General features: G+C 39.6%; 1 protein-coding gene across 5 annotated transcripts; it reads right to left on the reverse strand.

Moving 5' to 3' along the window:
• Positions 1-80: 80 nt before the first annotated feature.
• exoc1 (exocyst complex component 1) lies at positions 81-11970 on the reverse strand. Of its 5 annotated transcripts, XM_086282765.1 has the most exons (21): positions 11827-11970; positions 9951-10082; positions 9723-9853; positions 9468-9627; positions 9140-9157; positions 7206-7393; positions 6854-7081; positions 6306-6438; positions 6085-6194; positions 5588-5656; positions 4810-4959; positions 4400-4508; positions 3543-3587; positions 3053-3216; positions 2844-2957; positions 2505-2584; positions 2187-2415; positions 1224-1407; positions 922-1121; positions 616-810; positions 81-529 (listed from the first exon to the last, which is right to left on the reverse strand). In XM_086282765.1, the coding sequence occupies exons 2-21, from the start codon at positions 10072-10074 to the stop codon at positions 377-379; spliced, it is 2784 nt and encodes a 927-aa protein (XP_086138891.1). In that variant the 5' UTR covers positions 10075-10082; positions 11827-11970; the 3' UTR covers positions 81-376. The 5 variants fall into 5 exon arrangements, with proteins under 5 accessions (XP_086138891.1, XP_086138888.1, XP_086138892.1 ...); XM_086282762.1 differs by lacking the exon at positions 5588-5656; XM_086282766.1 differs by lacking the exon at positions 5588-5656 and having other exon boundaries at positions 11841-11913.
• Between the last annotated feature and the right edge of the window lie 13073 nt (positions 11971-25043).

The raw sequence follows: 25043 nt of genomic DNA on the forward strand, positions 1-25043 counted from the left end.
TCTCATCCAGTATCGAGAGCAAGGACACTCCCCTGACTTAACGGTAAAACAAACAGAAATGTGCGACAAATACTAGGAGGGGTTGTGCAGATGCTAATTTATTATGTACATATGGCATCAAAAAATAATAAAAATATGACAAACAAGAAGTATTTAGAGAGCTGTTGTTAAATCTCAACGAAACACACACACAAAAAAATGCAGCAATATCCCTAGCACTGTCTTATGTACAAATTCCCTTTCATTCAAATAAAAACACAAAGAGGAAATGTTCTTAATTCAAAAAGCATTAGATGGTAGTTTGTAAATTGCTAGTGTATCTTCAGCCAGTGTGAGCCAGTAATGAATCATTAAGGAAAGGTGCATAGCAGCAAGATTAATGAGACTGAGCAATGCTGGAGAAGTACTCCAGCATGTCCTGGATTGTAAACTCCATAGTGATCCCAGAGCCAGGGTAGCACCTGCCTATGAGATCTTCAAAGTGCTTGTACTGACGGATGAACTCGTCTTGCATGGAGTGCCACACCACCTAGAGGAATAGACAGGAAGTGCAACAGTTCAGAGGCAGGAAGAGGCATGCAATGATTTTAATCCCCTAAACTGTTTTTTTTTCACCTGCAGCAGACTTTCTTCTTCACACAGGTGTTTGTCCACCTTCTTATAAAGATTGTCGAGTCCCTTTTTCACCTCTTTACCAGGATACTCTTTGATTACTTTTCGCAGCTCTTGCTTGTTGAAGGCCAGCTGATAGCTCACCTCCTCCTCACGAACACCCTGGGCTACACGTGCTTCAACTCCTTCAAAGAAATGCTGCAAGCGAGATGACAGTTTGCCTGTTATAAAACTCTGCTTATATTCGTAATACTCCAACTCAGGCTAATAAAGATGACTGAATTTTGTGGTCACTTTAACTCTTCTCACATTCAGTTTTTCTAGAGGCTGGCCCAGAGAATTGATTACGTAAGACTGTAGATGGTCTGTGTATTTGTGCTTGGCCTCTCGTCTCTCTGCATCCAGGCAGGAAATCTTTAGACGTGACAGCGTAGAAAAGATGTGGTGGAAATTCTCCATCATCACGACATCTCGTGGTGTTTTCTGGCTTTCATTGGCAACCTTCTCCACTGAGAAGACAATAAACAAGTCAGAAATTCCAGGACACCACATCAACTTCACATGATCCTTTTCCAATAAATAAAAACTTGCTTAATGATCAGTGGTCTCACCGTTCATGAAGACGGCCCTGATAAGCTTAACGTAAGCTTTGTCCAGGTCTCCTCGACGCTCTGCATTGCGAAATATGGTTTCAGCCAGTTCAGCGAATTCCTCAAACCCAGTGACAAAAGGCAGGATACCAACTTTGCTCTTCTTGGATATCTTAAATTCCTCCATTTGTCGGATCTGATTAGACTGTAAAAAAAGAAAAGAAAGAAAGTTAAAATTTATTCCCAAATTCAGCCCAGCAATGACTCCTTTGACTGAAAACAAACAAATAAACAACAACACTAGATTATCACAGAAAATGAATTCTGAGTAAAATTTTGCTTGGCCTTTTCACAAAATGATACTACTGTTATGATTTTTGAGGAGTAGATTGCTATAAATAAATTCCTCAGCATCAGAAAACTACACTTTGCCTTTATGACTTCATTGTAAACTCACGTGTTTGGTGTCACAACACTGAATGCAATATCCAGGCATGAGTAGCCGTGCTGCACAACCATTCCTGACCCACAGTCACCCAGCTGCAAGGCTTTCTACCACTTTAGTGACTCCAGGTTTAAGGCACGTCTGTGTTGCCCTTACCTTTCAGACCCAGAAACTTTGTCCCTCTTTTATACTATTTTGTGGAGTTTGCATGTTATCCCTCAGCCTTTTTGATTTTCCTTCACCTACTTTCACTTCTTCCTACAAGCCAAAGATGTGTTTGTTAAGTGGTGATTCTAAATTGGCTGGAAGTGTGGATGTCAGAGCGTGTTTCTGTCTCTTCGATGGACTGGCGAGTGTCCAGAGTGTACCCCCCCCCCCTCCACATGACCCAGAGTTGCTTGTGGGTCTGGAGTTGGATAGGCAGTTAAGAAATTAGACAGACACATAGTGTGGCAGCCTTCAATAAACCTACATAATATTCCTTAACCAGACTTGAATTTAGTGATGTCAACAACAACAACAAAAAAGGCACTACTCACAATGCATTTGTCAAAGTTTCTCTTGACAGTCACCAGCACATTTCCCAAAGTTGTGCTGAGATAAGAGGCCGGGTCAACGTTCTCAGCTGTCCACACATGGTGACTCATCTTCACCAGCATGTACAGAGAGTGGAAGCTGTCAATCTTGTCGCCCAAAGCGATGAGGCTGTTGAGCTCTGTCTCGATGCTCTGGAAGATTTTATTCATCATCAGCCGCACTATATCTTTCCTGGAAATAGAAAAAAGAAGCGAACAATTGCATTTAAAAAAAATAAAAAATTACATCAGAAATATTAGCAATGATCTGCAAGAACTCACTCTGATGACAAGGAGTGTTTGTGTTCTGCCTGGGGAGGCTTTTTAGATGGCAAGCTTCCATCGAAATCCTCCGCCTCTGGCTGACAGGACAAAAGAGATCAAACATGACAAACCTAAACAAACATCTGTGGATGCATATATGAATGACACTGGATCTGATAACACGCTAACATCTGTCATCACTGTTTTATTCTACGCTTTCAGGAGAAACAAATGCTCCAGTTTCAGATGCTACCACACAAGTACAAGCACTGCTATTGTTGTGAAGTATTATAATTCATTTAGATGACATTTGATCTTTCTGTTACAGCCATTTCCAGTATGTGATCAAAAAAATACCTGTGCGAGAGGGGGTGCAACTGTCAAATGCTGCTGCAGCTTGAAAAACTTGCTGATGAAGTCTTGTTCTGCAAGACACAAAGGCTCCAGCTCACTGAGGACCTGCTCAAATATCTGCAGAGACAAAAATAAATAAATAAATGTAATTTCTCAGGATGTACACACATGTTGCTTTATTTCCACTCCACTTAAATTTCTGGTAGTGTTACCTTGTCGAACTTGGTCCTGTCGGCCACATCGAGGTCAGAAGCGGACATGTTGCCCATGTCCAGTAGTGATGAAGACTGGGAACGCCGGCTGTTGGAGCCCTGCACTGTGAGCTTATTCAGGCTTGAAGTAGAGCCTGTCAGCTTCCCAGAGCTGCCATGTAGGCCTAATGTAGCACAACAAATATGGTATGAGTTAATGGCTATGTTTTGTGGGAAGGCTAATACAAGTCAGTTTTCCAAAAATTCTACAGTGAAGGAATCCAACTTAACATCAAATTAAATGGTTAGATTTTTGGCATTTGTTACAGAATGTGTGGTAATGTACTGTGATGATTTAGCCCAACCAACCAGGTACAGGGTGAGGTAATGGCTTGTATTGGAACAGCAAAGGGGTTTGATCAGAGGATTCATTTTAGTACAGCCATGTAGTGATCAGAAGCACAGTTGAAAATTGACAGTGGAACAGCTCCATTTCAAATGTCGTACTTACTTTCTGTTTCCTGTTTGAGTGCACTCTCTTTCCGCGGAAGCGTAGCTGCAGCCAGTTAGAAAGGCGGGCATCAAAGACAGACACAGGTTAGGCTTAATACATGCAGCATGGGAGGGGTAAGGCTAGATGTTAGATGTACACATATGCTGACGTGCACCACAGTGACTTAGGTAGTTGCTCGAAAAAACCTTTGGAAAACAAAGTCTTTGTTTTTGTTTTCAGAAGGAAAAGCTAATACAGAGTGCAGAAAGCAGAGTCCTATAAATCTGCCAAAACCTAAGCTCATCCAGGGGTTCTGTGCAGATTATACATATTGAGAAACAAAGCATGTAAAGTCCCTGTGCAAAGGGAAAAGGAGACATTACTGAAAGACAAACTTTGGATGCAGGCATAAGATTATAAGATGGAGAAGCCTGCAACAGCAAAGATGGTGGTATAAGAATAATTTCAGGGGGAAAAAAGCTATTTATAATCTTATTTTAAAAGCTAAAGCACATAAATCTTCAAGTGTTTTGTTTTTTAAAATCATATTCAACTGGTGATTCTACAGATGCAGTTTTTAATGCTGCCGTGATCATTAGATAAAGCTTCAAAATAACTGTCCAAATAAGTGTCTAGAGGGATTATCAAGAAGGCTGCCAAGGATGCAGAGCTGTGAGACCTCTTCTAAAAAGATTTTGGTAATGCTTTTGGTACCAGACATGGTGCAGAAATGTTTGTAAAGGTGTGAGAACATAATATAAGAAGAGGATAAAACAGTCAAGAAATGCAACAAAATTCATTCCTTTTGAGTGAACTACATGATGGAAGACAAGCATAGTTCATGTTAAGTTTAACGTGGGAATCATAGCGCTTACCGAACTTGCCCTTCGGGTCTTTGGATGTACCCGCCATTTTTATTTTGGCAACTTCAAAGAACTCTTTGATTTCTCGCTCATACAGTTTGCTCATATATTCAACATATGTCTGTAAAAAAATGAGAGAATATTTGTTAAGATTTACGACTTGTTACAGCTAAAATGTGTATTAACATTTTGGAAAACATACATTCTAGGAAAGCATTATATTATACTAAGAATCATGTGCTCTCTCCTCTTTTCTTTGCTTCTAGTTTATTTCTTAGTCTTTTTTAACCACTCTCTGCTTCTTTAACTGTATTAATAATGCTCACAAATGTCCGCTGTACTATCCAAACCCCACAAAAAGCACACTTCCCAAAATGTCAAACTGTTTCTCAAGTATTTTTGCAAAGTAACACTGCACTGACCCTCGACAGGCCTTCGTACTTCTCCCTGTGTGTGTTCTTCAGCCACTCCATGAGCTTGGCGTAGCGCAGTAAGTCCCTGTGGAGAGGGCTGTGTTTGGGCAGGGTCAGCTCAGCTGTGTGCTGTGACAGGGTTGAGCTCTGGTCATGGCCCTGAAGATCACAGTGAGAACAGATAATCATTAGCAGTATATTCACCAGAAGTATACATTACAGGAGAAAAGTTATAATATGCATTTTTCCATATATGCACGCAAACACATGTTATGCAAAAGGAAGACTTGGCCTGCTTCCTCTTACAATCATCTGAAGCATTACCTTAGTGTACTGGATATCCAAATGATGTTAAAGTAAATAATCTAAGACGTTCTTACACTCCAGAGCCACCACATTCTCAGCCAACTTCCTGAACTGCATCTCTTTTGATACCGAACTGATGTTCTTCCCACTTTCCCCTAAGCTTGTTCAGTCTCTTCAAGACATGCACGCAGACAAGCACAGCATCTTATGATATGAGACTATTAGCAAAGAAGCCACGTTAGCACACAAACATAATGAGCCCTGAGCCGAGGCATTTGCCAGAGGAGGAGGAGGATGGACAGAGCCTCTTCAGCTTTGAGATCAAATGTGAGATGTTCAGTAGTTAGAAATATATCCCATGCAATACATAATGTGCTATGGTGAAAAGCTTGAGCTCTCATGGCATGTATGTTTGAGTTATATGTGAGAATTCAAACATTAGCAAAATGGGGCACGTGGGGGTTGCTGTGAGGGTACTCACTGGAAGTGACAGACAGGAGGACCTATAGAACTGAGGGATGGTCATTTTGAAGTGACTGAAGTGGTTGAACTGACACAGAGACAAAGAGCAGAGTGGGATGATTCAAAGTGGGATACACAGAGAATCAAGGATAGGTGAAGGGAGACGATACAAGGAAGCCCAGGAAGTAAGTCTTAACTAAACAGAAAGCTCAGTAGAGGAGAAAGAGAGAGACAAAGAGCTTGGAAAAGCAAAGGATAGACTGATGTCCTCCATTTCACAGCAGACCAGGGACGAGGATACCAAAACATTTCATTATTAAATCTGCTTACACTACTTTGTTCAGCCAAACATTTACGAAACCAACAAATTTCAACGTTATCAGTACACCTTGTTCAATTTCACAGTTCAGTAGTGCTGGGGGATTCAAGAGACATTTATTCTGATGAGATTTTCCTTCTTTAAATGTTTAGAATAAGACAATGAAAATATATTCCTGACCAAGCTATGCCTGTTACCTGATGAACAAACACATTGTTGAGATGATTCGTGAGGCGGCGAGCAAAGGTGTCTCTCAGTTCAGCAAACAGGAGCTGTTGCTGGTTCACAGCCATGAGTTTTTCATGGCCTGCAGAAAGAAAACAACAAGACTTTAATCTCATTACTTGTTTTTTTTAAAGAGCACCGGCTCATCAACCCAGTCAGCAAGTAATCAAGAAAACGTCATTTTTAAACTTACCTGGTCTGAGAGCCACATTCATACACTGCAGGAGAGCCTCAGAGGCATTGATACAGGCCTCTATACCTTTAGGGGATGTCAGATCTCCCTCCTGTAAGGCCCTGATGTGTCCCTTTGATAAGTCCATGTAGTTCTACACAAGGAAAACAAAATGAAAGTCACAAATCAAAGTGTCGTCTAGCAAAATCTAAATTTGGTTGAAAGTAGAATTGCTCAACTGATCCTCAAGTGGCCTTTTTAGACTGGTTCTAAAAGTGAATTTCATAAACGCAACCTTTTGAACTTTATCAAGTCCTAAAAATCAGGAGTGTGTCTGCTTTGACTATGAAGTGGACATGGGTGGCTTCACCTTAATTTTACTTGTCGTGTGATTAACTGAACTAAAAAGGCGCCCCAAAAGACTTTTTGTACGTTACTTCACTACTTCTTCTTCCTCTGAAAAACAACATGGCCATTCCCCAAAAAGTTTTAAATTTCCAATACCCTCAGATCCACTGAGGCTTAAAGTTTGCTGCTTATTTTGGAAAACATTTTAATGTGCTTCTTACCACTAAGAACTGGATCTCGTCCAGTAGTTTGCCATTGTTGGTGTTGCTGATCTGGATGAGACGATTGCTCTGTGAGATCTGGTCCATTTGCTCCTTCACACTCTGGAGCATCTCTTCATAGCTGCTCAGCTTGCCCTCGATGGTGTCCACCTCTCCCAGTGCCTCATCCAGCAGCTGCATTAGGATATTGACCTGCTTCTCTGATGCCATGATGGACTGAATGTTGGCCTTATTGTAAGAACAGATAAAGAGATATAATTACTATCATTTTCTTTCATTATTAATGAGAGTGGTTTTAGGTCATTAAACAGATGTCACTCTTAAAAATGGACAATGAACTGGCTTTACTCACCCCATCTAAAACCTGAAGCTCCTTGAAGAGCTTCTCAGCAAAAGCCTCTGCATTGGAGATGGCGTACTCGCATGTCACCATCATGCTCTCAATGTCTTGCTCTTCACGGGTGCTGAGTTCCTGGTATTCATCCAGAGCATCCTCATCTCCCCCTGCAACACTCTGGCTCTCACCACTTGGCACAGACTCTAAGCCCAGGAGAAGAGAACAAAAACATGTGCAAGACATAAGTAGAGTGGCAAAGTTCAAAACACATGATATGGCATCTTCAGACTCAATCCAGTTTTCTTCCATTATTGAAAGAACATCTACAGGCACAATTACACTGAGTAAGGGATACCCAGATCTTTCATGGTTTTAAGAGTAAAGCTGTACTTATTTTGTATGAGTGATGAAAGCGTAGCATGACTATGAGCAACAAATGAAAAACAATATTAGATAGTGGCAGGAGGTTGAAAATATGAAGCATGTCTATCAGCTTCCAAGTAAAGAAATTACTGTAATAATTAATCTGTATGCTGAAACAACTGAACTAACAATGTACTTTACTTCTTTTAGCTCCAATTAAACTACAGGTGTGCATTAAATAGTGTGGGATATATTACTAAGGTTATATACTGACATATCCATATGTATGAAAAGGGACAATTCACAGCAAAATCAAATATAAATATTTTCACTCTGGCCTCTAGAGTGCGACTTGCCCAGTTTTGGAGATAAACAGCTGTAGAGATGCCTTGAGGAGCTCAGGTAACAACATAAGTACATTTTAAAACTCTGCATCAATATCTTTCCATAGTATTATGATCCAATTACTTAAAAAATGTACCCACCAGGTTAAGAGCAGTTTCATGTAGGAACTATTTTCAACCTGATAAACTACACCCAACAAAAGGAAGTACACACATAGTCATGAGAAGAAGTTCATGCTCAAGGCTCAAGAAAATGACACAGGATCTACACATGAAAGGAGACCTATTATACTTTCCTACGATTTTCAGATGTGGCTACTCATTAAGAAAGGTTTCAAATAAGTCAGTCAGTATATATATGCTAGAAAACCCGATAAACCAAAGGCTCATGCTTCAACCTGCTTGCTTTTAAGTACATTTATGCTCAATTAAGAGGGTTTTTTTTACTCTTGTATCTCTATGATGTCAAATAGAAGTAAGAGTGCTTGGTCAGTATAGACAGCAAAAGGCAAATAGTCCCAACATCAAACTGTTTATAACGCTTGTTTTTTTTGAGTAATTGGCTCATGATTTCTAGAAAGAGGTATACTGCTGATTGTTTCAAAAATATTCTGTGCACATCAAAGTTCACATGATATCTAGTTCAATTATAATCAAGAGAAGACTGGTTATTTCCTCCAAAACTGAGTCCTTCCATCCAATTTTTTTAGTTCAGGGTTGTTGTGGAGCTGGAGCCTATTCCAGCTGTCATAGTGCGAGAGGTGGAATAACACATAGAGACATACAACTATTCACACTCAATTCCACACCTATGGCCAATTTAGAATCACCAATCAACTAAACATGCATGCTTTTGGACTGTGTGAAGAAATCAGAGGTACAGAGAACCCACACAGGTGCAAGGGAAGCATGCAGATTTAATTCAAACACGCTCTTGCTCTAAGGCGATGGCACTCAAAACAATATAAACAGATACACAGCTACAGGCCAGAGGACAAGTATGTAAATTTGATTTTGATACAAACAGTCATTTTAATGTGGAACGAACATGGGAAACAAGGAGATTAAAAACATGATCTAAATGTCTGTAGACAAACAAAATGAATCATTTCTATTTACTTTCTAAGGACAACGAGCCAAATAGCAGCAGTTTTAAGGAGGTGAAAGTCTCTGGTGAGAATGGTGGTTTGATGTAATGAAAACACATGAGGAACGAGGAGGGGGAAGTTAAGTCCTACCAACCTTCCGCTTTAGGAAGTTCTGGCCAGAGAAAGTTAAAGAGAAAAAAGTGAGAATAAAGAAAGACTTTAACACAGAAAACCATACCACAAACCAGGAAACAGAGAAGAGGCAGAATCTTTTTGAAAACATGCCATTAAAAATTTTACTTAAAAAGAAAAATCCAGGTGGAATTCTCACTTCCATATTAGATTAACTCAAATATGTGCACTCTAGTGTCAACGGCAGTGGTTTGAGATAAACAGACACACCTTTAAGCAAATGCAATCAAATTGTAGCAAGAGGCATGCCGTCACAGGGATGGCTAATGGTGGAGTATTTATTTACGCACCTTCAAGCAGCTGAGAACTGACATTCACAAACTCCACCTTCTTCCTCAGATAACGCTGGTTCAGCTTCCAGATGCAGGAAATGAAGGAGTTTTTTTCAGCTGTACTGCTGGCCACCCACCGGTAAACTTTCTCAAAATGAAGATCAAACTCAGGATTTTCCTAAACCATAAAAGTAAAAAACAATATCAGCTTTGAAAACATGTTTTCTAAGTGAAAACACAAAAAAAAGGTCAGAGAAATGTATTATTTCTCACCTTGCTTGCATCTTTGGCATCTACTTCTGTCAAGTCTCTGAGCTCCCAGGTCTGCTGTCGCTTGTAGAAGTCCCCCTTGTCCGATTTTTTCACTTTTACTACTTTAACCTGGACAGGCCTCTCTGTGGTAACTGGAAGAGCAAAAAAAACCAATTACTTAAAAAAAAAATTACTTCAAAAGGCTTCTTATCCTTACACATTATTTACAGCCATTTATATGGTGACTACCTGTAGCACACAAGAAGCAGTTCTTCTTCTTTTTTCCTGCTTTGCAGACATTAACAATGCCAAGGAGACGCTCATCATTGGGTGTGAAGATGTCCCTCTGGAGAGCATGCTTTATGGCTGTCATGATGGATGCTGTCATACAGAGACCATGACATAAATAAATGCTTCTTTCAACTTCAGGTACTTGGAAAGTTAAAGCTGGTTGTCTGTTTTAGGGACTTTGAATGGTTATCCACACCTTAATTTCATCCTGAGTGGACTACTTGAATAGATTTTATTCAAGTATCAGTCTGTCACTGCCTGGGTGACTACAGCAGGTCCAAAACACAGCAGCTTGGCCCAAGCAAGTTTTTTTTAATCGGATGTTTCCTAGAAGCACATTGTTACTTTTTAAGAAAAATGCTATATAAATAAAGTTTATCATTTCCTTCATACAGAAAATTTTGGTGATTGCCCCAAAGAAGTTTAGCCTCTCCCAAAGAGGTTTTTATACTCTTTTGGGAAATTTTTGTGTATCAAATGGTAAGAAATAACAGGATGCACACTGCAGTTTAATAAGGTAACATCATTTCACTGCCTTAACTATAACTGATGTGCCAAAAAAAATGATAAGTAGTATCATATAAAAATTTTTTGATTTTGATATTATTATATTATTTTATATTTATTTCACATTTATATATCCTGTATTTATCGAGGTAAAAAGTATAACTGACACTAAAAATGCCTTTTCCAAGACAGTTCCATAAAGATCTTTTAATGTAGAAGACGGAGTAGGTACAATAGTGCAAAGTCATCAGGATACTAGAAAAACTGATTTCTTTATTTTATATATAGTGGTGTGAAAAAGTGTTTGCCCCGTTCCCGATTTACCATTTTCTTGTAAGCTTGTCACGCTTAAATGCTTCAGATCATCAAATAAAATTAAATATTGGAGAAAGATAATATAAGTAAACAAAATTCAGTTTCTAAATGAAGGTGTTTATTATTAACTGGTTGGGCCACCCTTAGCAACAACTGCAATCAAGTGTTTGCAATAACTGGCAGCAAGTTTTACAGCACTGTGGATTAATTTTGCCCCACTCATTGTTGCAGAATTGTTGTAATTCAGCCACAATCGGATTCAGGTCAGGAGTTTGACTAGACCAAAGTCTCAAGTTTGTTCTTATTAAGCCATTCAAGGGTGGACTTGCTGGTGTATTCTGGATTGTTATCCTGCTGCAGAACCCAAGTGGACTTTAGCTTGAGATCACGAACAGATGGTCGGACGTTCTCCTTCAGGATGTTTTGATAGAACCATGAATTCTACTGTCCATTTACCACAGTAAGTCTTCCAGATTGTGAGGCCGCAAAACAGCCCCAGACCGTCACACCACCATCACCACATTTTACTGTTGGTATGATGTTCTTTTTCTGAAACGCTGTGTTACTTTAAGCCCAATTAAGATCAAAATGAAGGGTGGTCAAGATGTACATTTAGTTTCATATCCCTGATTGAAGAGGTTACGTCAATGCACATAAATAGTCGCTTTGTGTCTTTGTGCATTTCTAACGCTGACATATTTAAAGGACGTCGATTAAAACTACAACACAGTGCCCCAAAAACTAAAATAAACGGGCTTTCGAGGCAGCTGGTGAATACTGCAGCCCTGAACCCAGAGACATCGGTGACCCTTCCTGCTGTCCTCTCTGTCGGTTAGCGTCTGTTAGCTGGACAAAGCTAGCTGCTGCTGTTAGCATAAATGACGCCGGTTGCATAAACCAGGCGAAAAGAGTGCGTACACCCGCGAAATACTCGTATAAACCACTGTCAGGGTTTTTATTCAAAATGCACTCTGTGTCCATTTTAACAGAGATATAATACAATAGCGGTTACCTTGTTTTTTCAGCCCTCCAGCCCTACGAAGCACCGCCCTCTTACTTCCTGGTCCTCAGATGGAGCGGTCATGTGACAGCAACATCCTCCTCCACCAGCAAACGCTAAAAATAACACTACAAGTCACATAGATTCTGTGCAGTTGTTTAACAGTTGCTCCTCGTAATATAACAGATCTCCTCGCTACAGAAGTGTAGATTTGTTCTTTATGTTCATTATGTTGAACAACAAAGCATTTATTAGTTGAGTCCTGTACCACATGTTGACGCAATGTCCCACGCACTGAAGTCAAAGTAAACTTTATTGTCATCTCCGCTACATACAGTCCAGTATATAGAGAGACGAGACGACGAGGCTCCAGTTACAGCAGTGCAAATAAACAAACAACAAATATAAGAAGAGTAAGAAAATAAATATACACTTTAGGACCAGGGGTAAAGGGATCAATAACGATTTAAAATTTATAATTTACAGTTTGATGATTTAAAGTCTCACACACAACCTGTCGACAGGGCAGTGGGGCCGGCTGCTTCCAAATAGAGCACATTTCATTCATAATGTTGTAAATCCAAGCCCATTATGTATTCATGATTTGTTCCTGGGTTGTGCGAAATTCCAGAAATACACCTTAGACAAAGTGAATCTGTGAACTAGGGTGTAGGTCAATTAGGTTCATACTGGAGTGCAAAATTAAAACCAATGGAAGATGGACAAGAAAAGTTGAAAGCCATCAGGTGCTCAGTTTAGAAAAAATAGGGGAAAAAAAGAGGAAGAGAAATGAGCAAAAGATAGAGGTAAGCAGATGTGTCATTGGATAATGGCAGGTCATGTATCCTGAAACAATCAGAATCACAATCAGAATACTTTATTAATCCCTAAGGAAATAATGTGGGTTACAGTTGCTCCAAAAAGAAATGGTAAAAATAGTAACAGTACAATACATAATGTTACAGATTTTAATATTAATTAGTCATTGTCAATTGTTGATTTGTCCTGTTCTCATTGTATGACGAATTATGATGGCTGTTTGGTAGCTGTTTGCATACTATGCATACTTTCTCTCTCTTCATGTTCGTGTGTGTGCGCATTTTTCTCTGGTGAAATTCAGTATGGTTCTGACAACAGTTTTATGTGGTTGGGGGGAGGAGGGGGGGAGGGATGCCAGAGGGAGTGTTCACTCAGGGCGCCAAACAGGCTAGGACCGCCACTGGGTAGACCCTACAATAATACATGCAGAGAAAAACCCCAAAATCATCTGACCCCGCTATAGGCCAGCACTTTGGAGACAGTGGGAAAGAAAAACTCCCTTTTACTGGGAAGAAACCTTCGACAGAACCAGGCTCACGGGCAGCCATCTGCCATGACCAGCCGGGGAGAGAGAAAAAAGATGCGATAAAAGACATGCTGTGGAAGAAAGCCAGAGATTAATAACAAGATTCATTGAAGTATGATTCAAGTATGATAAATGAAACCAAAATATGAAACTCTGAGATATCTGTAAAACTACTCCTCTAAAACACTGCCAGACAACAAAATGTTTTATTTTCTGTTAAATTATTTTTCTCTGATAGTGAGTATTCCCTTTGTCTTAAAAATAAATGTAAAATCAAAATCATTGAGTCTGCTGTGATCAAGTGTCAAGCTGTGGAACACATAAGTGCAGTTTTGATAACCAAATATGTCTTTTATGACTTAAAGAAGTCAAATTTACCAAAGCAATAACTTTGACACCCTTGCTCAAATAAATGATCTGAATATATGTAGCTTTCATAATCTCATAACTATGTACTTTTTAATTATGGCAGGAGAAAAAAAGGTTTATGCCCTAAACAGAGGAAAGAGGAAAGTTTTGTAGTGAGACATCCATTTCTGTCACTTCAATTAATTCAAGAAGGGTCAGCCATCTGCCATGACCAGCTGAATAGAACATGGCTTTACCCAGTATAGGTCAGCTGGACAGCAGGAGGGGTGCATAAAATGGTTAGAACTGCCAAAGTGCAATAACCATTTTGATATTGACTAAAATATCGTGTAAATTAAAGTAACATCGTGAAGTTATATACATTGTCTTTGAACTGAGATTCAAAAATAGGAGCCTTCCTAGCTACCAAAATATTTCATTCCTTGCTGGTGGCTCAACTTTCTCAGGCGATGACAAAATTTCATGTCATTCAAACATGATCAAACATGATAAGGACAGCAGGTGGCATTATTAAGCCACGAAATAGATATTATTTCTATACTTTCAATGGCTTATGTGTATTTTTTTTTTCATAAATACACTGGCCAAACACCATGTGTTTAAGAACACGAGGGTGTTGTCAGTATTGTACAGATGAATTTGCCTTTTTTTGCATCAATAAAATTATATTTGTGGTCCAGTTTTATAGCAAAAGTCCACTGAGGCCATACAGAGACCCGAAGCAAACCAATAAACAAGTCAAATGAATGTCAACACAATGAGTCAGAGATGTGACACAGATTAAGATCAAGGATTAACATTGATCTGCAGACAATGCCTTGAGGTAAATGGCTGTGTTGAAGTTATTGTGCAGAGACAATGCTGAATCTCCCAGCTGGCGTATGTAGCGTGCACTGTCACCATCAGTTAGCTTCAGAGCTACTTGCTCAGTGTGATGAAATGGGGAGATTTCAAAACACATCCAAAGTGTACAATGGGTGCTTTCATATTTTCATTTCCACCACTTGTCATGTGTCATAAACTGTGCCTCATATGTCCAAGTTAAAGAAACTATAAAAGTCATGCATTATTTAGGGAAATGAATACAGCATCAGTGTAGGATGTGATGAAAACCTCTGTTGTAGCTCATTGATGTACATTGTACAGACATGAAAACATTTTATGGAGTTATGGCTGTAATAATGGAAATATCCACGGAGTATAATACACTATAGAGGAATATGTAGAGGAATTTAAGTCTTGGCCAATTCTGCTTCATACATTTAAATAACGTTTAATCTGTAAATATTTTGTGACAATTACACACATTTAGTCACAGAAAAAGAACTAGTGTATTTTGGGGGGGTTATTTTTTGTGTAAAAATAACACTGTTTACAGCCCATGTGTGCAATATACACCTTTTTATTTATTTATTGTTTTCTTGTCTATGGACAAGTCTGTAACATGACCCACAGCACAGCATTAAAAGGCTAACTATTTTTCCAGCTAAAAACAACTCGCAGCCACACATACATTACAAAATATACACACACTGTAATTGTCTTCATTTTTTTCCACCACCACCTCATTTTAAGGGTTCACTCAGAGCTTCCACGTATGTCTTCCTTTTATGTGAATGCGAAAGTTTATAATGGTCGGTACTGACGTTGATGTTCCTAAAACAGAGCGATGCTTTTGCAGTCGCAGGAACTTCAAGTATTTAGTATTTAGTATTTATTTATTTATTGTCATTGTCAAGAACAATGAAATTGCGTTTGGGGCTTCCATACAACCCAAAAAAAAGAAGAAAATAATAAATATTCAAACTTACTGAATTGTGATAACTGCCGTTTAGTGGGCATAGCATCAATTAAAAGTACTCAATTTAGAGGAACAAAACAAAGTGGAACCTGCAGGTAAGAATTTTCCCCAACTCGTGTCAGGAGGCCATTTCTATGATGTGGGCGCCCCGGTGACATGCACGGGGTGACATGCAGATGTGACAAAACAAAAGGGCTTTTCACGCTGGTGCTGCAGTGTCAGAGGACGGTGATTGCATCTGTGTAATCTACATTTGACATTCACACTGGTGATTAAGGCTGATAGCATTTTCTGCTTCTGTGTCTGTTTCATTTGGTATCAGGATGACATTTTCGGCAGCCTTTAATATGCTTGAAGAAGGCATCATTGGTATTGTTTTCAAGTCAATTCAATTCAGTTTTATTTATATATTGTCAAATCACAACAACTGTTGCCGCAAGGCACTACATATTATAAGGTAAAGGCTGTGGCGACAGTGGGAAAGAGAAACTCCTTTTTAATAGGAAGAAACCTCTGGCAGAACTGGGTTTAGGGAGGAGCAGACATCTGCCATGACTTATTGGGGGTGAGGAGAGGGAGACAGGGCAAAAGACACACTGTGAAAGAGAGCCAGAGATTAATAATAATTAATAATAATTGATTTTAATGCGGGCAGCACGGTGGCACGGTGGTTAGCACTGTTGCCTCACAGCAAGAAGGTCCTGAGTTCAATTCCACCATCAGGCCGGGGTCTTTCTGTGTGGAGTTTGCAAGTTCTCCCCGTGTTTGCGTGGGTTCTCTCCGGGTACTCCGGCTTCCTCCCACCGTCCAAAGACATGCAGCTTGTGGGGATAATTGGATAATCCAAATTGCCACTAGGTGTGAATGTGCAAATGAATGTGAGTGTGAATGGTTGTCTGTCCCTATGTATTAGCCCTGCGACAGACAGGCGACCTGTCCAGGGTGTACCCCGCCTTTTGCCCTATGACAGCTGGGATAGGCTCCAGCACCCCCCGCCACCCTGAAAAGGATAAGCGGAAGCGAATGGATGGATGATTTTAATGCATAGTGGTGTATAAAAGAGGTGAGTGAAGAAGAAACTGGGAAGCCCCCATCAGCCCAGGACTATTGCAACATAACTAAGGGCTCAGGGCCACCTGATCCAGCTCTAACTGCATACTAGAGTTTTAAGCCTAACCTTTAAAAAGTGTCTGTCAGCTGAATCCAAACTGGGAGCTGATTCCACAGAAGAGGGGCCTTGAAAGCTGAAGGCTCTGCATCCCATTCTACTTTGAAATACTTAGACTGCAGGCTAACTTGTGGTTAGTCTGAGAGCAAAGTACTAATTTGGGGTCATATGGTACTATGAGGTCTTTGAGATTAGACTGGGCCTGAATGTTCAAAATTTTGTATGGGAGGAGAAGGATTTTAAATTCAGCATTTTGGATCAACTGAAGTTTTTTCGGGGAGTTTTTAGAACAATCTCATGGTAATCAAGAACAATACTCCAGCCTAGAAGTAATAAATACTAGACGCGAACCAGTTTTTCACTTCAGACAGGATGTTTCTATTTTTTCCAGATATTATGTAAATGCAAGAAAGAAGTCATATACATTTGTTTAATATGCACATTGAAGGACATATTCTGGTCAAAAATGAGTTGAAGATTCCTCACAGTGTTACTTGAAGCCAAGGTACTGCCGAGTAAGTATCTAAGACTCATATTTATTGTAATGTCAGGACTCACACAAAATATTAAATTAGTATTCATACAGGGTAACTTTTATTGGTCTTTTATTGGCAGCAGTCTTTTATTAGTTGTTTTAATTTTTTTTTGAAAATCAGACAGCAAGCTGTAATAAACTCCTATTCAAATGTATGTTGATGGAAGTTTTCTTTTGCCACTCTTTTCCCTCTCAACTCCCATCATGTTTCTTTAGCTGTTAAATTATGGATCAAGTATGTAAATGATAGTGACACTTGACTCTTGGAGCAACACAGCAAAGCACTCACATGAAAACTTGTATGAATGGCATCCCACTTGAGTAACCTCATCCCAACATGAGGGCTTTGCTCATCACTGGCAAATTACACATAAAGAAGAACATACTAGTCATCCAAAGCGAAGTAAGCATGAGAGCTGCTATTACATGAGCAATGCTCCATGTAGAGCTCTTTGCTCATTATGAGGGTCAATAATGTGTGCGATTTTGTTTTGAAGTAATCATGTAATTTAAAATGTGCGCGCCTCTGTGTTACCCGGTGTGCTCTGCTGATTGTTTATGTAGCTTCCTGAAACATGGAAAAATATAAATTGGGAAATTGCTGTCATTATGACCGAAAAGTGAGTAGTTTTGCAGGACTTAGGACCCAGACACTGAGAGGGAGAGCAAGGGCACGAAAAGCAATTCTTTTGTTTTGGGCTGTTATTGTTGGATAAATTCTTTTCTTTCTTGCTTTTTTTTTTTAGTCTAGTCACAGATTTTTATTTTTATTTTTACTGGCATGAAAATGCTTCCATAGACTTTGTGTGAAACAAAAACAAAAAACTTTCAAAACCATAACATTTTTTTTTAGGTAAATGCAAAGTGGTGTATAAACACAAAGAGTATAAAATCCAAGTCTCAGACTACCCCCTAAGACCAAGCACCTGGCGACAGTGACAGAAAATCTCATTTTTAACAAGGAGGAACATCCAGCATGGAGGGACAGCCACCAGTTGGGAAAGAGTGAAAAACAAGAGAGCAGATGCACACAGGACAAAAGACATACAGGAACAAGAGCCAGAGTTACTAATGAAAAATAAAATATGTTGTATAAACAAATGGAGAGTGAAATGAAGTGAGTGAAGAAGAAACAGTGCATGATGGGAAGCCTTCAGCATCATAAGATTAACTAAGGGAGGATTCAGGACCACCTGATCAGCCTCAACTGTATGCTTCATCAAAAAGGAAAGTTTCAAGCCTAATCTTAAAAGTAATGAGGATGTCTGTCTCCCGAATCCAAATTGGGAGCTAGTTCCACAGAAGACAGGTTGGAAAGCTGAATGCCTCCCATTCTACTTATAGAAACACTGGTAACAACAAGTAAGCTAACATCCTGCAAGCAAAGTGCTTTATTTTGCCAATATGGTAATGATTTGGTGTGAAGGCCCTGATTATGTAAGACCCTGTATGTGAAGAGAACGATTTTAAATTCAATTGTGGATTTAACAGGTAGCTAAATCCACAATGAAGAGAGGCTTATATGGAAGAAATGCAGTTACTCTTTCTAGTCCCTGTCACTACTCTTGCTGCATCATGTGATTTTTATTGCAGGACAATAAAAATCACATGATATGATAGTCCAGCGAAGAGGTACAGGAAAGAGGATAGTTCTAGTTTTAGAGATATTGCAAACTACAAGAAAGTAGAAAACACCTCAATTCTCCAATTACGAAGTATCCATATAAGGTATATTTGTAATCTGTGATCATATTAAGATAATAGATTCTGGAGCCTATCTCTGCTGACAGTGCCCAGTAGACCTTGGATAAGCTGCAAGTCCACTGCAGTGCTAATACAGAGAATCCACTAACTACACACTCTTGCATCCACGGCCATGCGCAGTGCATATAGTCACCACCTAACCTAACATGCATGTATTTGAAATGTAACAGGACACAGGAGTATGCAGAGACAACCCATGCATGCACATGCAGAGCATGCAAACAAAACAAAAACCAGTAGGTTCAAACCATCGTCTTGTTCTAAGGCGAAAGTGATAATAAATGAATCACCAATGTGTCTTGTGTGCGATGCAAAGTGTTTCACGAGTCCAAATTATACTGTGTATAAACCACAGTATTGGCTAATTGACAGTTATAATGGCATCATCATGTGTTGGACTTTAGGCCCTTATACTAAGTCAGTCAACAGCTTGCTATTGCTTCATGTGTTAAATATGTGATATTAGCAACATCAACTCTTGGATTAAGTTCAGGAAAATATATTTCCTTTGATTTAGTATGTGGCATTTCATTTCCAGCTAATCTGGTGGCATATAGATAAATAATAAAGTAGCTAGCTGATGATCCAATAAAATGATTGTGAAATAAGCTCAAAGTGACTATGGCAACGGGAAATCATCTGCACTCTGCAGTGTGAACAGTTTTTAAAGTTTTTTATTTTATTAGACTAGAAATATTTTTATTGTACAAAACACAGCATTGGTTGGGCTATCAACAGAGGCTGAATTTGATTGTATTACAAACATAAACATATTGAAGGGAACAAAGGATCTTTGTCAAAAAACTGTAATAAGTGTGGGACATTTCCCATCGATTATGGTGAGGGGAAGAAGATTGCCTTCTGTTGACATTAATTTAGCAGATTCTGCCTACACAGGAAGTTGTAAATGTGCCTGGTCTGAATGCAGTAGTCAGTGTAATGATAAAACATAATAATATTTATAGCCACGTGTTGAAGTATGACTGCAGATAATCTCCTGTAATATATGAAAAAATTGATTTCTGTTACTTGATACGACCAACATATGTAGCAGCATTCAAAAGTAAAAATAATTAGAATCACAGTAAAGACCTCCTTTAGTTTGTTGTTTGATTAAGTTAGTTTTCTCTTTTTTGACATGTGATGTCAAACCTGGTGATTTAATTTTCAGTTCAATTTAAGCTTTAGAATATTAACATGGATTGTTACATGAATAAAACTAATAATATACAAAAATCTTTATAGTTATTCTATATATTTATTCAGAGATTTTTCTTCATAAAGCCACTGCTGAACTGGAATTACATTAACATTTTACATAACACAATGAAAATTTCTTTGTTAGTTATGTACATATTTTAAAAGCCCATTATTTCACTTTCACACTAGTTTGCAGGATGATTCTCACAATTTTTTTATTGCTTTGATTTTCTTCATGAGAAAACACAATAAACTTAGAGGTTTGTCATATTTTATAAAGTTAACAAATCATCTTTGATGACTTGCTAATACGTTACGCTCCCTGCTAATTTTCCTCATTTCCAACCATGAACATCATTTAAAACATCCTGCTACTGTGTAAGAAATTGATGCGTTTTGGTGGGTCTAATTTTTTTTAATACTTTAATTGATGACACTGGGCCCAGTAGTTACAGTAAAGGTTTCTGGTTGAGCTGATGAGAATTATTATTCTTGTCATCTTAGCACAAACCGTGGACACAAGAAGAAAAGGCTGGCCCTGTCCACTTTTTTGCTGTGCAATAAGCTTTAGAACCAAAAAACCTGAAAAACCATAGAAGACACCTAAAGTACATAGCGACAGAATTATTGCCTTAGTGAAGAAAAACCCCTTCCAAAATCTAGCCGGCTGAACAACGCTCTATGTAGGTGAACATTAAGAGATTCTTCAAATATAACTATACTCTCGGCTCAGATTCAGCTAAGTTGATCAGACGGTACTTCATCTCAACAGAAAATAATACTGCAAAAGCAAGTCAACGGTTTCTCAACGCAAATAAAAGACATACTGTATTATTCAATGGCCAATTACTCAAGTCAAAACTGCAAGCACAACAAGCAGTAACTGAAGACAGTTACAACTACAGTAAAGTCCTAGCAGAGTAGGGGAGACCGGGGATAGTTGTAACGTGGGTCAGTTGTAACACTTCCAATTTCTCCAGTCAGGGCTAAGTTTCAAATGATGTGACTCATCCTGTGCATGCCCAATTCAGTTCTGCTATCACATGTGAAAAATCAGCACATTTTGTCAAACACAGACAATTTAACACGAAAAAAAGTAATTTGTATGGCAAAAAGTAAGTTTTTCTACTTTATTTCAATTTCTAATAGCATTATTTGCTTTTCAGTTAAACTCATCAAACTTAAATTGTGTTATTTGTATGTCTATGGGGATATATTCTGTGTAGGTCTTTAGTGCTAATGTTTTAGCCGTTGGCTGTAATGTTAGCTAGTTCATGGCTATAGGAGTCTGGGTCAGTTGTAACAGCAACAGTCTGGGTTAGTTGTAACAATAATGCAGATGTTACAACTTGCCACACTATTACTTTAACTTATATTAAACAAGTTGGGGCAACGACATCAGCAGAGAGAGGTTCACTGGTTTCATTTGTATATGCGGTTAATGCCATTGGCAACACAATTCCTCCACTGTTTGTGTTCCCACACATACATTATGCAGACCACTGTGTCAGAGATGGACCAGTAGGAAGTACTGGTAGTGGAAATAAATCAGGATGGGTGCAAGAAACAGATTTCCTCATCTTTCTGAAGCACTTTGCAAACCACACCAAGGTAAGCCATGATAAAAAGTAATGGAATTGCGATGCTGGTGAACAACTACATTTTTCCAGCTTCATTGTTATGTTCAAAATTGGTGCAAGAGTTGTAGGTTATAATGCCCACTGAGCCAATGAGGCCAAACTCAAGGAAGACCAACCAAAATTAATGAAATATTCAGTTGCAGAAAATTCCATAACTTGTCTTTTTTGGGGGGTTGGAATATGTTCAAAAGCTAGATTTCTGCATTCTGTCACACACACACATAACTACATAAATGGCTCTAAGTGCATTCATGTGTTGAATAAACAAAGATTACATGTTAATGTTTTGTTAGTACCCTTATTTCATTGTGTTACATTTCACCCCAGGATATGTTACAACTAACCCAGACTATGGGGTTAATTGTAACATTTCACTCTTTGTGTTTGAGACCATACCATGCAATGGGTAATTGTGCTGTTTTTCAACGTTGGATACCCTTCCCATCGCACCGCGGATGACGTCAGTGCGCACACTGTGTCTGAGGAGGATGTGCGGAGGTGCTTCAGGAAGGTGAACGCACGCAAAGCTACTGGTCCGGACGGGATTCCCGGCCGCGTCCTCAAGTCATGCGCGGCTCAGCTGGCTGGAGTGTTCACGCACATCTTCAACCTTTCCCTCTCTCTGTCTGTAGTCCCAGCCTGCTTCAAAATGGCCACCATCGTCCCTGTACCCAAATCCTCCACCATCTCCTCATTGAACGACTGGCGACCTGTAGCCCTGACTCCCATCGTAAGCAAATGCTTCGAGAAGCTGGTCAGGGACTTCATCTGCTCTGCACTACCCGACTCACTGGACCCTCTACAGTTTGCATACCGCCACAACAGGTCCACTGATGATGCCATAGCCCTGACACTACACACTGCCCTGTCACACCTGGAGAAGAGAGACACGTATGTGAGAATGCTGTTTGTAGATTACAGCTCAGCATTCAATACCATCGTTCCCTCGAAGCTGGACAGGAAACTGCAGGATCTAGGACTGAGCAGCTCCCTCTGCAGCTGGATCCTTAGCTTCCTGTCTGACAGACGCCAAGTGGTCAGACTGGGCAGCATCACCTCATCCCCCGTCACACTGAACACTGGTGCTCCACAGGGGTGTGTACTGAGCCCTCTCCTGTACTCACTCTACACCTACGACTGCACAGCCACTAACAACTCCAACATCATTGTGAAGTTTGCGGACGACACTACAGTGGTGGGTCTTATCACCAACAGTGATGAGACGGCTTACAGGGAGGAGGTCAGCGCCCTGACCCACTGGTGTCAAGACAACCATCTCACCCTCAACGTCGCAAAGACAAAGGAGTTGATAGTGGACTTCCGGAGGTGCAGAGAAGTACACACCCCCATCACCATCAGCGGCGCTGCTGTGGAGAGAGTGAGCAGCTTCCGGTTCCTTGGCGTACACCTGGCTGAGGATCTTACGTGGTCAGTACACACAAACAAAACAGTGAAGAAGGCCCAGCAGCGCCTCTTCTTTCTCAGGAGACTGAAAAGATTCGGCATGAGCCCCCGCATCCTCAGGACCTTCTATCACTGTGCCATTGAGAGCATCCTCACTGGATGCATCACCACCTGGTATGGCAACAGCACCGCCTACAACTGCAAAGCTCTCCAGCGAGTAGTGCGGTGCTCTGAACGGATAATTGGAGGTGAGCTTCCCTCCCTCCAAGACATCTACAGGAAGCGGTGCCTGAGGAAAGCGGGGAGGATCATCAAGGACTCCAGTCACCCCAGCCATAAACTGTTCAGACTGCTTCCATCAGGAAGGAGGTTCTGCAGCATCCGGTCCCGTACCAGCAGACTGAGAGACAGCTTTTTCCATCAGGCCATCAGACTGCTGAACACGTCATAGACACCTCAGCTTCACTACTGGAACTTTAACATTATGCACTCCATACTGTACAGTAATGCCACTGTTTTGCACATGTCTCACTCTGTATATTTTATTTTATTTATTTTATATATTCTATTCATTGTTTACTCTATTTAATTTGTAAAATATGTGTACACACACACACACACACACACACACACACACACACACACACACACACACACACACACACACACACGTAGAAAAATATTTAGTATACACATCCAGAAATGCATATACTATTATATATTGTACATATATTTATTAGTTTCAGATGTAGCCATTCTTGTATTTTGCTTGTTTACATTATTGTATTTTGCACAACTCTGTTGCTTGTGAAGCTCGCACACAAGAATTTCACTCACATGTGCTGTACCAATGTACCTGCACATGTGATGTGACAATAAAAGTGATTTGATTTGATTTGATTTAATAGAATCCCCAGGAGTCTTCTAAGGTGAATGTGTAAACCACTACACTATGAAGCCATGGATAATTTAGAAATACTGATGAAATGTTAAGATTCCAGTAAGTAAGGTAGCTACTGAGTCAAACGTCCTGATTTCATTTCTTTGAAATAATTATTGCACAATAAAGACTGTAATCTGTGTTTTGGCTTCAAGTAATGTGTGAATCATAGACAATAACCTTCTCTAAATACCTTTGGGTTTTAACTCCCAAAAAATATTTTACCCCAACATACGCAAATGCCAGTCAGCTTCATGACAACACAGAACTCGTTAAAGGTCGTGACATTTCAAGACTTCTCCAGAATGCTGGACCAAGGGGAGCTTTCATAAGCTCAGCAGGTGTTTCTGAAGTAACTTTAGCATCCATTTCACTTCAAAAGACCGTGAAAACTTGTGTTTATCTAACAAATATCAAAAAGCAAAGAACAATATAGCTTGTCATCCTGCTGTTATGCTTGCACCGTGACCTCCCCTGTTTGGTCTCCATTCACAATAAGGAAAAGTGGGAGATAAAGCATGCTTAGCGAGATTAGTGTAGGAGGATGACAAGGGTGGAGATGAGTGTGATGACTCCTTGAATTGCTCCATTATCAGCACACTCCATTTGTTTCTGCTTGTGCCAGTAAGCAAACTCGCATCAGATTTCGAAGACAAAGCTGTGAGCAGATTACAGCCCTCTGTCGAGTGCATCTCTTGTTTCCGCAGCAAAAGTGACTTAAAAATGACCTTTAATCTTTTTACAGTGAATCAATATATATATACATTTTATCTGGTGGCAGGTAATGAAAGTGGTAAATGAAAGCAGTATTTTAATTTCTCAAGTAGCTTTATATGTACATGTAAGTGGCAAAGGTGCTTTTCAAATCTTGAGACAATGAATCACATATTGCTGTGTGCACAAAGTCCTTATGGAGTATCTACATGACTCCAATAAATCTTCAGAATCTTTGTTGCAGCATCTGTTTCTCATTTGTGGTTCGTGTCATGCCTTCTTAGTCAATCAATCCAAGCCCCTGCTTGTAACAGTGAAGCCAATTACAGCCAAAATATACCCACCTTGC

The sequence above is a fragment of the Aulonocara sp. 'chitande type north' Nkhata Bay genome, linkage group LG23 (genome assembly GCF_057382095.1).
Source record: "Aulonocara sp. 'chitande type north' Nkhata Bay isolate Kocher_YH1m ecotype deep benthic linkage group LG23, A_spYH_male_GT1.1, whole genome shotgun sequence".
Taxonomy (NCBI): domain Eukaryota; kingdom Metazoa; phylum Chordata; class Actinopteri; order Cichliformes; family Cichlidae; genus Aulonocara; species Aulonocara sp. 'chitande type north' Nkhata Bay.

Bases quoted from the DNA above. Each gene is read 5' to 3' on its own strand.
- exoc1 (XM_086282765.1), bottom strand. From the start codon at position 10,074: ATGACAGCCATAAAGCATGCTCTCCAGAGGGACATCTTCACACCCAAT. The intron at 3,588-4,399 runs GTAAGCGCTATG...AACTGGCTGCAG, and splicing joins AGACCCGAAGGGCAAGTTCG to CTACGCTTCCGCGGAAAGAG. The intron at 811-921 runs GTGAGAAGAGTT...TCTCGCTTGCAG, and splicing joins AGCCTCTAGAAAAACTGAAT to CATTTCTTTGAAGGAGTTGA.